Raw genomic sequence first — 14667 nt, forward strand, 5'->3', positions numbered from 1 at the left:
ACCCGAGGAGTAAAGCCAGCACACAGCCTTTCAAACCACTGACCCAGCGGCACCTGGTGCGGGCACCTTATGCCAGTTTACATGGGATTTGGCCCATACATTCAGGACCCATTAACTTTGCCGCAGGGATTTCCCCAGGTTGCTGGGCTGCCTACCACGCCCACTGAAGGAAGGAGGAGCTTCCGCAGGCCTAAGAGCTAGAGATCCGGAACAAGGGGCAAAGGGAGAGAGGCCTCTCCGGGGAACTGAGCACGGCGCGAGGGAAGGCCCGCTAAAACGAGTGCGGGCTGCGGTAGAGGGCTGGCGGTGCGCGGGCAGGAGGGCTGCCTGAGCACCACGGAGACTTCGGTCCAGACTCCAGCGTCAGGCCTAGACTCCGACCTAGAGGAGACGCTCCGCGGGAGTTCTCGGGGTCAGACCCAGCCAAGGCGAGAGCGGGCCAGGCAGCGGAAGCCCGCGCAGCAGGACGCGGTAGCGGTGGCTGTGAGGGTGTCACCGGAGGTGGTGGCTGCGATGGCGGGGATACCGGCTATGGCCGCGGGAGCCAGGTGGTGAGTGGCGACTTGAAGGCCTCCAGCGCGGTTGAAGCTGAGGCAGCAGGGCAGAGCCTGCGCGCTGGGCGGCCCCACGGACGGGAGACCCTGGGCGGGGCGGGGGCCGGGAAGAGCGGGCTCTCTTTGGCGCCCGGGCCAAGTCCCAGCAACTGAAGGGCTCGGTGCCCCCATGGCTCCAGTGAGGCGGGGCGCTGGGGCGCGGTGCCTGGGGGTCTGCGGGTTGGGGAGCCGGGTTCACGTCGCTAAGGTATTCATTTGCCACGTGAAGACACCGAGGCACGGAGAGGCTGACCTCACACCAGAAATAAACTGAAGCAGCCCAGGTCCGGTTACAACCCAAGCAGCCGGTCTCAGGGTCCTGGACTCCGGTGCGTGTATGAGCTCCCCAGTTACCCGCCTGTCTCTGCCTTCCTCAGTAACCCGGGGTGCGCGTCACCCTCCTCTGCGTCCCAGGTGCGTGGGTGGGGCGGCAGGTGTTACAAATCCGGTACAGAGTCCTAGGATACCCCCTGAGTCAGCACCCCTGGCCTCGCCCTGTGGGGAAAGTTGAGAGATGATCAGGAATGGATGTTAGGGATCTCGGAGGGGACAATTCCTGCCATGGGTGCTGGTGGCTTCGTTAGCCTTTAAAAGAGGAAGCAGGGGGACTTTGAAAGGTATGGGTCCCTGGTCAGGTAAGGCCCTGCCAGGACCTATGGTAGACAGAAGGCAGGACCTGCTCAGCTTGGGCCTCTGTGGCTAAGGGAAGATGGTCCAGGGGACTTGCTCTTTTGATTTTTCGAGAGAAATAAGGAAGCAGATGTATGTGAAATCTTATTTTTAAATACTGGCAACACTTCAGTCATTGAAAAGTCTGGGGGCTAATCTGACAGTGCTGGTGGGGTCCACATGGGACCTTTGCACCACGGCCTGCAGAGGTGGGGACACACGGCTTGCAAGAGGCAGGCCACACAGAGGAGTTTCATAAATTTCAGCAGAGAAGTAGAAAGTACAGAGGATGGCAGGTGAGCACGATCACTCTGACTCCTTAAGAGACTCTGCTTTTCCTTTTTTTTTTTTTTTTTTAACACAGTGCATGGGGGTCTCTGTTAGCTCTGAAGCCTTCCTTTCCCAGCTCTCTCACAATCTGGTCCATCTCAAGAAGCCGGGCTGCAGTCCCAGCGATGGGCTCATCTCCCTCTTCCCCAGAACCTTCCTGTCATCAGCAGACCAGCCTGGTGCTTGCAAGAAATCGGGCTTCAAGTTGGCATTTGCCTTCCCTGTGGCCAGTAGATGGGCTTTCTGTGACCAGAGCCCATGTTGTAGAAAAATCTGATTCTGAAATAGGTGTGATATGGGGAGGGGAGACCATTCCCACCCTCTGAGGTCTGTCCCCATCAGAGTACTCTTCCTCCCTCCTCCCTCCTTACTGACTTCCTTGCTGCTCATGGACAAAGGCAAGCTTGGAGTGGAAGGGGAAGCAGGACTGGCTTCCTTCCTCAATCTGGCAAGCCTCAAGAAGTCAGGAGGCTGGGCTTTCCAGCAAGGACTCAGGAGTTGAGGTGACAAAACTTTCTTCCACAAGAGTCTATTGATGCTCTAAAGTCTAAAATGATTCTCACACGGAAATTAAACCAGCTCTGTCTTGCATTGAGGCAGCCACAGTGCCAAATCTTGCTGTGGTGTGAAGCTGTTGAACCCAGCCAGAGGTGACCAACATCCTCTCTTGCCCTCCCACACACCGGGACACCTGCTGGCCCTCCAGGTCTGCAGAGCCCTGGGCTGTTGCCTTGGGCGGGTGGTGGTTGGGAGTAAGTAGTCTTTGCCTGATGATGCTTTATTAGCCCCTGTGGGGGTTTGTATGAAGTCATTCAGAGCAGGTGGGAAGCTAGGTTTTTAGATGGACCACAGAGTGTGAAGTGGCTGTTTCCTGCCTCCTATCCATGCATTTTCTTGCTGTGCAGAAAGTGTTTCCGGAGTGCAGGTCCATTAATGTGCAGAAATCCTGTTTTAGGAGTGGTGCTTGGATAGAGTGCCCTGGCCAGGAAGCCAACCTTGCAGACCATTCCTGGGGTCTTTGCCCACCTGGAAATGGGAAGCTCACTGCCTTCTCCCAGAGGGGCCTTCCCGGGTCTGAACTCCATCTCTCCATTTCCCAGCATAATGACAAATAGAAAGCTGGATATAACCTGGATATAAACTATATGATGATTAGCTGTTTTACAGGAGGATCGTTAGCTTTTGAAAGGTTTTACCATGATATTCATTCCCTTCATTATCAATATTTGAAATAAAACTCATTTGCATAGCTTTACAGCACCATGGGTACTGGGTAAATCAAGTCACAGCTTCCACCCCCTCATTTCTCAGTGACTTCTGCCATGTGCAGTCCCTTTGCTGTTATAAGGCTATTTTATTATTGTGACCTTCATGTGTGGGCGAGTCATGACCCTCACGTGGGCTGTCTTCCAGGGTGGAGGAGGCGGCATGGACTCTGTCTACAAGGGGTTGCTGTAGTGAGCGAAGGGGCAGGAAGCTCGGAGGTGTGCTGGCAGGTCCAGGACACATGGTGCCAGAGCGGGGGCAGGCACTCCTGACTTCTCCTCCAGTCCCTTGAGCACCCCTGCAGGGCCTGCCCCTCCCTTTCCTCTACACCCCACTTGGTCAAACAGACACTTTGGGGGGTGCTTGTTTGCGCTTTCTGAACTTGAGGACTAAGTAGCCGATGTCAGATGTCTGGGTCATGGTCTCTTACCTTACACGGTCTTGCTGTCTGAAGTGGGGTGCACTTGTGGAGAATCACTGACTCAGAGCATGGCAGGGGCCAGAGCCCAGGACACTATCTCTTCTGGAATGGCAGAGAGGTTCTGAACCCTGACTGTGGTGATCCAGCGGACCCAGAAATTTGTTCTAAGGGCTCAAAATTCTCTCCCACGATTGAGAGGATGATTCTACATGAGTGTCTGGTTCTGGATTTTCCTTGTGTTAAAAGGAGGCATAACCAAGAGTTCTTGAGCAACAGGGTCTGCCCCAAACTGTGTCAAGATCATTTAGGCACTGCTTGCATGAAAAGGGCGGTGAAGAAAAGGAAGTACCTTCCAGCCTTGGGTCCAACTGAAGCCAAGAGTAGAAGCACCAGCCCATGGTCACTTCGATTTTACTTCCGGGTCCTGTCAGGTGGCCCGTCAGTGTTGTGGCTCTCCATGCCCACTGATGCTGGGGCAGAGCCCACCCTGCCCTTGCCCTGTGTGCCTGCCAGTTTCCCATCATTGGGGCCAACAGTTTCCTGACCACAAGAATCGTTCTAAGGTCATTGTTCCAAAGGTCTGTCTGTCTATCCAAACACATGCAAACCCCTCAACTACTTTGGTTTATTTTATTCTCTGGTTGTTTCACCTTACTGGGCATCCTTAGTGCCGTCCTGTCTCTGCCTTTACTATCCCCCATGCAGAACTGGAAGGGTGTTAGGAGCATTTGCTTACAGAAAAGCCAGTGGATGGGGCACCTGGGTGGCTCACTGGGTTAAACCCTCTGCCTTCGGCTCGGGTCATGATCCCAGGGTCCTGGGATCAAGCCCCACATCGGGCTCTCTGCTCAGCAGGGAACCTGCTTCCCCCACCCTCTGCCTGCCTCTCTACCTACTTGTGATCTCTGTCTGTCAAATAAATAAGTAAGTAAATCTTAAAAAAGAAAGAAAGAAGGAAAGAAAGAAAGAAAGAAAGAAAGGCAAGCCAGTGGTGTGTATCAGTAACAGAACATTCATTTAGAGCCATCAGGTCTCAGGGCCACGTGTTCCAGACTCATACCAGGTACTTTGCATCCATTCCCCTCAGACCTTTCCAGAATCCAGCTTGTAGGTGGCTTAGCTCCCTTTACAGGTGAGGAATCTGCTCAGGGTCATGGGGCAGGCAGGTGTGGGCACAGGCCAGGGTGGGCATGGAGTCCGGTACTTTCCCCTGCTCAGGCTTGGCATGAGCTCCATTGCCCTGTCACATGACAGAGGACTTGAGGCTGGGACGTTCTGCCCTCTGCCAGGCTCTGTGCTCTGGGGGTGCCTGAGCCGGCAGGAAGGCTGCAGACACCAGAGAGGGCACGCTTGCCTCACTTGTGATGAACCACTGCAGCTTGTGGCTGGACCTGTTCCGTAACCTGCCGCTGCAGCTTGTGGCTGGACCTGTTCCATAATCTGTCCTAAATGAGAAGTTACGCAGAGGGCAAGGAAGACCTCTCGTCCATGCTGCAGGTTCTGTGTGCTTATTAACTAGCGGATCCCCGACTTCCTCTGTGACAAGGAACCCATCACATTGCTGGGTGCTGTGGTTCCGCATACAGCAGAGCTCCTGTTCTCTGCGTGAGGCTGTCCTCCAAACTCTAGCAAGAGTGACATTTGGGCACAAATAATCAGACGCTCGTTAAGAGTTTCCCTTTGAAATGCTTCCTTCGAGGCTCGCCAAGAAACCCCTCTTGATGAAAGACATCATGAAGCTGCTGTGCTCCATCTCTGAGAATCAGAAGATAAAGGTGGCCGTCAGGTACTCTATGGAGAGCGCCCTGATCACAGGAGGTGTGGTCTTCATCGGTGGTCTGGTCGGGGGCCCACTCGGAGTAGCTGTTGGTACGTGTAAGCTTCCTGAAGGGTCAGCCAGCCTAGGAAGTGTTGTGAAAAAGTCCTTGAAGCCACAAAGACGGGGCACCTGGATGGCTCAGTTGTTAAGCATCTGCCTTCGGCTCAGGTCATGATCCAAATGTCCTGGGATCCGGTCCCACCTCGGGCTCTCTGCTTATCAGGAAGCCTGCTTATCCCTCTCCCACTCCCCCTGCTTGTGTTCCTTCTCTCCCTGTGTCTCCCTCTGTCAAATAATAAATAAATAAAAGAGAGAGAGAGAGAGAGAGAAAGAAACCACAACACCACATAGAAATCCCTGTCCAATGGGAGATGTTTGTCAAGTTGAGGTTGCTTCTGGGACATGATCTTTGTGGCGTTAATTCATCCCATTGAAAACACAGGCTTCTGAGTGTGATGGTCTCAGAAATGCAGGGCATTCTTGCAAATGGGATGTGTCATGCAGACCTGGAGGGCACCTATCCCCTCAAGGATATGTCCCAGCCCTCTGACGATATCAGGGTGTCCTGGCTCCCTTGGATGGTGTCCTTTCCCTGTCACCATTACATGTCACTGCAAAAGGAAACCAGGGAGGAAGCTGGGATGTACTGAGCACCTCTTAGGAGCGGATGCTGTCTGGCCATGTTACATGAGCTCATTCAGAGAGACCACCCCATTCTGAAGCCAACAGTCTAATGCAGGAAGAGCAGCAAACTATCCTAGGATGGTCATCCCTGTCCCTCGGTTTCACCACCTGCTTCTACTTGAGAGACAGTTTTTGGCTATGAATGAAGGTTTGACTGATTTTCCCATCATTTCTTGGAACTAGGATGGGGTTGCTTCCTATGTCTTAGGAGTAGGAAGGATTCTGGTGTGTTCCGAACCATGGGCCAGGGTGGCACCAGAAAGTGGGCTGCTGTGTGGGTCTGACGTGAGGAGGGGCTGGATTACACTTCCTGTGAGGTGCCTCAGATGGACCCTGCAGCAAAGGGAAGCGACAAAGGCATGGTCTGCCGCATTGGGCTCAGCAGATACCTCACTGAATGCCTGCTCTGTGCCGGGCAGCCTGTGCTGGGGACGTGGGAGAGCTCACAGCACTGCCTGCAGTCCTCCCACGAACACAGGCCGGAGAGGTGACTGTCTGTCTGCCCAGGTTGGCTTCTGTTTCCGGCTCCCGGCATGCCTTCCTGCCCTGTTCTGCCTTTCTGTGGCAGGATTGGCGTTCAAGGACGTTTCATGATGCAGAGATCACACTGGGGAGTAAATCAGTGTGTGGATGACCCCAGACCATTCACCTGTACATTTCCCTTTCCCACCTGTGAATTAGGGATTCCTGACTTCAGCCTCTCACCATCCAAGGAGCGGCCAGTGGGGGAGGAGATGCGGCCATGGCCTCCTTCCTCAGTGACTTTCTTTATCTCTGTTCCTGTGCCCCGATCAAATGTGCTCAGGGGAGGGCTTGATGGGATTATTTATCCTATAGCTGTTCCCAGATGCCATTGTGGGAGCACATATCTTATTCGGATTCTGTCAGAGCTGGTAGAGAACAGGATGTCTGCCAGGGGAACTGGAGATTTGCTCCTTGAAGCCACTAGTCATGGGCGGAGCATCATTTTACCCAGAAAACCAAGGAATTTTCTCTTGTCCAAAGAGTTAGTAATTTGCTGGTCGATATTCCTGGTGACTTTTTGCATGAAGTGCTGCTCTAAATCAAATATTGATGTCCTCATAAAGGTTTAGTGCAGATGATTGAAATGTTTGTCAGCTCTGAGCACTTCATGGGTGTCGCAGGCTAAAGTTCAGTTAAACCTGTAAATGACTGGTTTCCCCTCGCCCATTCCTCCCTTCTTTTGGAGCAGAGGGGAAGGCTGACCAGGGGCAGTGCTCAGTCTCCTGGGCCTGCTGCTGGCCCAGGCTCAGCCCCAGGGGAGCTGTGTGTTTCCAGATGCCTCCACACTTGGTTTCCTGAGAGGGTGCAGGTTTTACTGCCTGCTGGCGGGGTCCAGCCCACAACCGGGTTCTCTCTGGCCTGGGCTGTATTCTCTCAGATACACCTCTAATTCTGCAACAGTAGTAGAATTACAGACACGTTGGTGAGACTGTGCAGAGAACGCCCACATACCCCTCACCCAGTTCCCGTAACGTCACCACCACGGTGCACTTGTGAAAAGTAAGAAACCAACACTCACACGTCACTACTAACTGGTCTCCAGACTCTTTGTACTTTGCCCGTTTTTGCATTACAATCTTTTCCTGTCCCAGAATCCAGCTCAAGAGATCACAGAGCATTTAATCCTCGTATCTCCTTACTTCATCTCCCCAGCTCTGTGACAGTTGCTCGGACTTTGCTGTGTTCATGGCCTGAGTACTGTTGAGGAGTCCCGGGCAGGTACTGTAGAATGCCTCTCCGTTTGGGTCAGCCTGATGGTTGCTCATGCTTAGCCTGGGGTTGTGCACCTTGGGAAAGCATACCACAGACAGCGGCGGAGTGCCTGTCTCATAGCGCCATTTCAGGGCCATGTGACACCCACAGCCTCCCTGACTATGTCCACCTTGATCGACTGGTTAAGTTGTTGTTTGCCAGGTTTGTCCACTGTGGAGTCAGTGTCTCCCGTTGACATGCTCTGCTCTTGCAGAGAGAGTCACTAAGTCCGGCTGGGTTGCATCTATTAATACCTGGTGACCGCTATTCAATAATCATGGAACTTTTTCCAGGATACACATGTAGGATTCCGTGTGGTAGCAGTGGGCTGGCGAGGGCTAGCCCCCACCCCTTAGACACGTCCTTCATCACCCACAGGCTCACTCAGCCCTCTTCACTCCTCTCAGCTATCTGTCTGTCCCCAGAGGGCGCCTGAGTTTGAGACCCCTGCCCCAGGGCACCTTCCTTAGCAGACCTGCCCCCGCCTGATCAGATAGAAGTTTCCCTTGACATAAGGGCTTCAAGTCCCAACGTTGTGCGTCTGAAATTTGATCATAAATGTACCTTTAAAAATAATGGTTATGCCCTTTTGGGGTCACAGGAAGAGAAATAATTGAATGAGTTATATTCAATAGTTATCATCATATAGCTCTTGAGGGCTGGCATGAAAAACAGTTGCTTTCTGAGGAAAGGTCTCCTTCTATGTCCCCAGGGTCCTTTAGCCCTGGGATTTCACTGGAAATTTCCAAAGTTCAGGGGCAAAGAGCATATTATGGAGAAAACTTAGCCTCACCACTGAGGTGATTCTCCTCGCAAATGCACTGGCTTCTCAGCTCTGTCCTTTAAGTTGAGAGTTTAAGCAGGAACTCTGCAGGCCCTGGAGAAGATTTCAGTTCTCAGAGCTGTGCAGTGGGACATGCTTTGTGCTGCATCTGTTGAGTCTAGACCTTAGGGAAGGGCACATCTGGGTGTCAGTTATCTGAGCCAAATGGACTGAGGACCCCAGAAACCCTTGCCCCCCATACCATGGGGTGGAGCGGACACGAAGCCGAGCCTGTAACCACCTGTGTGTGAATGTGCTCACTCCTCACGGGGGTGGATGTGCTCCCGGGAAGAGCCTGAGGCCACCATGTATGAATAAGGACCAACTAACTGAACCTTCCTTGTTTTCTAGGGGGGGCTGTCGGGGGACTCTACAGTGCATGGATGACAAGCGGACGGTTTGAGCCGATTCCTCAGATCATAAAGGAGCTGCCGCCCGCTGAGCAGCAAAAGCTCTATAATGAAGCCATGGCCATCGTCGGGCACCTGGAGTGGACGGACGCTGCAGAGCTGACCATGCAGGTCATGGGCTGCGAGGCCCTGAAGCAGCAGCTGCTGGCCATGGTGAAAGAGTTTCTCAAAGGCCTGTCCATTGACTACAGACCTCCACCTGGGAACTGGAGGTCACTTAGATGATTCTTTGACCCACAGGGTGGTGGGCCATTTAGACAGTTCTCCTTGGGTGGCTCAGTGGGTTAAGCTTCTGCCTTTGGCTCAGGTCATGATCTCAGGGTCCTGGGATCGAGCCTCACATCAGGCTCTCTGCTTGGCAGGGAGCCTGCTTCCCCCTCTCTCTCTGCCTGCCTCTTTGCCTACTTTTGATTTCTCTTTGTCCAATAAATAAATAAAAGCTTAAAAAAAGGCAAAACGAAACGAAACAAAACAAAACAAAACAAAAAACCCCTATGGTAGATGGTTCTCCTAACTCATAGAGGTGAATGGGGGGTTGGGGAAAGCCTCACCCACTCATTGCTCATGTATTGGGCCCAACTGTCCCAGACCCAGGGGATACGGGGTCCTACCCAGAGTTCCAGCCCCTATGCCCACTGAAGTCCCTCCCCTGGCCAGCCTGCCTTCATTCCTAGGAAAAACCCTGACCCAACTTCTGGGCAGTTTCGGGTCAGACGGAGCAGATCTTGCCGAGCGAAGTCAGTGTGGACTAGCCGGGTCCTGAGGTGACCGTGATGGTTGCTGGGCCTGAGAGGACAGGCTGGACCTCAAGTCTTACCTCCCCTAGGAGGTAAGAGCACTTTCTGGGCTTTCCCCTCAGGCTTGCCTCTTGGCTTCTGTGGTTTTAGTATTCTTCTGTGTTTCCTTGGCAAAAATCTTCATTTTTAAAAAATTTTGAATAGGTGATACCAGCCTGGTACTTCGAAGACTCCAGATGGTACAAATGGAAATCAAGGCTTCCTCTGGTGTGAACTCTGCCCCAGGCCCTCCCCAGAGGCAGCCCCTGTACCGATTTCTTGGGCATTGCTTAACTCAGTTTTTACATCATCTTTGAAAACCATTCATTTCCTTTTATTTGTCAATAATGTTTATTGGCGAAAGTTTGGAACAATCTATCCAGAAAAGGATAGTAACAACATGACAAATTTGACCACCCAGAAAATTACTCTTAACACATTTGCTATGTTTCATACAAACCTTTTAATGCTGTGTATGCACCTTTCTGGCGTATATACATTCTCCCTGTTTAGACCTGTTTGAATGCTTTCACGAACTAACATTTAATAACATTTGTGATGTAGTTAAATTCCTTGTAACTGTGCTTCCTGGGTGTATAATATTCTGTCGTATTTAGCCCTATCCCTGGTTTGGTTTTCATTGCTGCGATGAACAGTGTTGTGTTAACCTTCTGCTTGTGCTGTAGTCTGTAATAGTATTTGGGATAGCTGCCTCAAAGTGAAATTGCTGGATTAAAAAGTAAGTAATATTTTTTAAGCTTGTTAAATTCTGTCAAAATTCATTCAAGGTTGTTACTATTGATAACTTGCTCTCCTCGCCACAGGGTTTGGGGGTACACATCTCACCGCATCCTCACCAAGAACTGGGATGATAGTGTCTTTTATGTTTTTGTTGCATATTTTATTTATTTCTGCAAGAGAGAGCAAGAGAGAGCGAGCACGAGCTGGGGGAAGGGCAGAGAGGGAGAAGCAGACTCCCTGCTGAGCAGGGAGGCTGATGTGGGACTCCATCCAAAGACCCTGAGATCAAGAACTAAGCTGAAGGCAAACGCTTAACCAACTGAGCCACCCAGTCACCCCAGGATGATAATTTCTTGAACATTATTGATTTGATGGGTGATTATAGACACCTTGGTTTGATTAGTTTTTCTTTGCTAGTGGGTGTGATAAGGCCGGGTTCACCTGCTGGTGGCCATCTTCCCAGGTGGGGTTGAAAGCCCCCCAGACCCCCATTGCTGGTTCCCAGCAGAGGGTGAGGTGGCCCCGGCTTGAGCAGAGGCTGGCTACGGGCTGGCCCCCTGCGGCTGGCTGAGCGGGGACAGCAAGGTAGGCAGGAAACAGCATGGGGCTGCCAGCAGGGCAAGGAGGCAGCTGAGGAGGAAGCCTTGGTGAGGGCACCCAGTAATTATAAAAAGAAACCATCTGTTCTGGGCTGGTTATTAACCTACTCTGAGTGTTGACATGAACTTTTTAATTTCTCTGTTTTTTGAGATGTTGGGCTTGGAAATAAACATGACCAGGGTGTGTTGCAATGCGGGGCAGAGGCTGTCAGTTTTGGAAGGAAGTGATCCTCCTCCCATTAGTTATTATGAGGTGCCTTCTGGAGGGCAAGTAGGGGCATCCTCTCTGTTTTCCCTCCCTGCCTTCCTGGGTCACCTGCAGGGCCAGCGTGTGCTCCACAAGGAGACCTTTTATGAGTTTCCCTGGGGAGGGGACCTGGGGTCTACCTGAGGTTTTAATAAGGCATCAGCCTCATCTCCTGCAGCCTTTTTTGCATATAAACCTGAATGCCTCTAATTCTGAACAATCAACGTATGGCAACTAAGAAATGCCAGGATTTGTCTACACCACACAGGGAAAGAGAAGCTGGAAAGTGTTTCTCTAGACTATGGAGATGGTGACTGCTCTTTTTTTTTTTTTAAAGATTTTATTTATTTATTTGACAGATAGAGATCACAAGTAGGGAGAGAGGCAGGCAGAGAGAGAGAGAGAGGAGGAAGCAGGCTCCCTGCCAAGCAGAGAGCCCGATGCGGGACTCGATCCCAGGACCCTGAGATCATGACCTGAGCTGAAGGCAGCAGCTTAAACCACTGAACAATAAAATAATTCAAGTGGAAAAAGTTAGAGATAGTCATAGCACTGAAGTTTACGGCAGCAGGAGAGAAGGGAGCCAGCCCAGGGCTGAGCAAAAGGGACAGGGTCAAGCTGCCTTTGTGCAATATCATGACCAATTTTAATAAGTAGTAAACGGGGATGGGTGTATGAAGTTCAGTAACACTGCTCCGCACACATTATTTATCTTATAGCAATCTCACATGTGCGTGCATGCGAGGGGGGAATAAAGAAAAAGACCAATTGTAACAGATGCTGGGGACCTACCAACTTCCCGAGCAATAGGACCATGGCTCAGAGGAAGCAGAGCAGGAACCCAATAATCTCCATATTTGGGAATCTTGTTCCTGGGGCGACTCCAGTGTTGGAAAATGGCCGTTACTTTTCTGTCCCTAAGCCAAACAAGAACCAGCGGGGTCCCCAGATCCCCAGGGCTGCCTCCGAGGGACAGTCCAAGGCTGCCTGGACTGGGCTCCAGGCTGTGTCCCCACAAGGCTGTGTCCTCACAAGCTTACACTGGGGGCCCTAGCTCCTCGGAGGCACGGCCCCACTGTACAACGCACTTGTAAGGCACATCCCCGCTGGTGGAACAGGTGGCCATCAACAACGGCAGGAGAGCCTGCCATGCTGGGGGCCATTTTCAGTGTGGGGTCCTCTCTCCAGCGTCTCTCCAAAAGAATCTCATACAGAAGATGGCAGAGAAGTAGCAGGCTGAGACTACATCAAGTAGCAGAAGATCAGCTCGATAGCTTATCTAAACATTGCAAACACCTACAAATCCAACGGGAGAGCGAAGAGAAGAAGAACAGCAATTCTAGAAACAGAAAATCAACCACTTTCTGAAAAGTAGGACTAGCGGAGAAATGAATCCAAAACGACAGGAAGATAGACCACGGGGAGAGGGGCCGGCTCCCGGCAAGCGGCAGAGCAAAGGAGCACAAAAATCAGGACTTTTAAAAGTCTGTTCCACTGAGGGACATTGCTCCAGAGGCTAAAACGGGGTGAAGCCCACGTGGGGTCAGCGTGGCCCCAGGTCCCGCAGAGTCACAGAAGGATTGGGGTGTCGGAGTGTCGCAGAGCTTGCAGGTATTAGAACAGAGAAGCCAGCTACAGAGACAGAGCCGAGGACTGAACTCTCAGCTCGGGGTTACCTTGAACTGGTCGTGGGCTGGGTGAGCTCGGAGCACGGCTGGAGGCTGGGGATATGGGAGTGATTGGGTGCTGTCCTCTGGGGGCGCACTGAGGAGTGGCACCCTGGGCTCTCGGCTCCTCCCGGCCGGAGACTAGGAGGCCGCCATTTTCATTCCCATCCTTAAGGAACTCTACGGAAAGCATTCAGGGAAGAGAAGCTCCCAAAAGCGAACCCAAGCGGATTACTTAGTCCGGTCCCTGGTAAGGGCGGTGCAATCCCGCCTCCGGCAAAGACACTTGAGAGTCACTACAACAGGCCCCTCCCCCAGAAGATCAACAACATTTCCAGCCAGGACGAAGTTCATCTATCAAGGAAAGCAGTTTCAATACCAAGGACAGCAGAATTCCAGAGGAGGAGAAAGCAAAGCGTGGAACTCAAGGCTTTCTCCCCATGATTCTTTAGTCTTGCGGTTAATTCAATTTTTTTTCAATTTTTTTCTTTCTTTTTTCTTCTTCTGCTAAATTTTTTTAAACTTTTACCCTTTTTTAACGTTTTTTTGACTAGTTTATCTAAAATATATATTTTTTCTTTCTTTTTTATATTTTTTCTTTATTTGTTTTCTTTTTTAAATTTTTTTCTTTTTTTTCTGAACCTCTTTTTATCCCCTTTCTCCTCCCCACAATTTGGGGTCTCTTCTGATTTGGTTACAGCGCATTTTTCTGAGGTCTTTGCCACCCTTTTAGTATTTTATTTGATCCTTCATATCCTCTTATCTGGACAAAGTGACAAGGCGGAAAAAATCACCACAAAAAAAAGAACAAGAGGCAGTACCAAAGGCTAGGGACCTAATCAACACAGACATTGGTAATATGTCAGATCTAGAGTTCAGAATGACGATTCTGAACGTTCTGGGCGGGCTCAAAAAAGGCATGGAACATATTAGAGAAACTCTCTCTGGAGATATAAAAGCCCTTTCTGGAGAAATTAAAGAACTAAAATCTAACCAAGTTGAAATCAAAAAAGCTATTAATGAGCTGCAATCAAAAATGGAGGCTCTCACTGCTAGGATAAATGAGGCAGAAGAAAGTATTAGTGATATAGAAGACCAAATGACAGAGAATAAAGAAGCCGAGCAAAAGAGGGACAAACAGCTACTGGACCACAAGGGGAGAATTCGAGAGATAAGTGACACCATAAGACGAAACAACATTAGAATAATTGGGATTCCAGAAGAAGAAGAAACAGAGAGGGGAGCAGAAGGTCTATTGGAGAGAATTATTGGAGAGAATTTCCCTAATATGGCAAAGGGAACAAGCATCAAAATACAGGAGGTGCAGAGAACCCCCTCAAAGTCAAGAAGAATAGGTCCACACCCCATCACCTAATAGTAAAATTGACAAGTCTTAGTGACAAAGAGAAAATCCTGAAAGCAGCCCAGGAAAAGAAGTCTGTAACATACAATGGTAAAAATATTATATTGGCACCAGACTTATCCACAGAGACCTGGTAGGCCAGAAAGAGCTGGCATGATATATTCAGAGCACTAAATGAGAAAAACATGCAGCCAAGAATACTCTATCCAGCTAGGCTATCATTGAAAATAGAAGGAGAGATAAAAAGCTTCTAGGACAATCAAAAACTGAAAGAATTTGCAAACACCAAACCAGCTCTACAGGAAATATTGAAAGGGGTCCTCTAAGCAAAGAGAGAGCCTAAAAGTAGTAGATCAGAAAGGAACAGAGACAATATACAGTAACAGTTAGCGTATAGGCAATACAATGGCACTAAATTCATAGCTCTCAATAGTTACCCTGAACGTTAATGGACTAAATGCCCCAATCAAAAGACCCCGGGGA

General features: G+C 50.5%; 1 protein-coding gene across 2 annotated transcripts; it reads left to right on the forward strand.

Annotated features, from left to right (window-relative positions):
* Nucleotides 1–209: 209 nt before the first annotated feature.
* Nucleotides 210–11150, forward strand: LOC123930686 (protein C19orf12 homolog). Of its 2 annotated transcripts, XR_006816125.1 has the most exons (4): nucleotides 210–551; nucleotides 4979–5148; nucleotides 8733–9620; nucleotides 9733–11150. XR_006816125.1 is itself a non-coding variant. In XM_045986898.1 (3 exons), exons 1-3 carry the CDS (start codon nucleotides 514–516, stop codon nucleotides 9014–9016), a joined length of 492 nt encoding a protein of 163 aa, XP_045842854.1. In that variant the 5' UTR covers nucleotides 210–513; the 3' UTR covers nucleotides 9017–11148. The 2 variants fall into 2 exon arrangements, 1 of the variants encoding a protein (XP_045842854.1); XM_045986898.1 differs by having other exon boundaries at nucleotides 8733–11148.
* The last annotated feature ends 3517 nt before the right edge of the window (nucleotides 11151–14667 follow it).

This window comes from Meles meles, chromosome 19 (genome assembly GCF_922984935.1).
Source record: "Meles meles chromosome 19, mMelMel3.1 paternal haplotype, whole genome shotgun sequence".
Taxonomy (NCBI): domain Eukaryota; kingdom Metazoa; phylum Chordata; class Mammalia; order Carnivora; family Mustelidae; genus Meles; species Meles meles.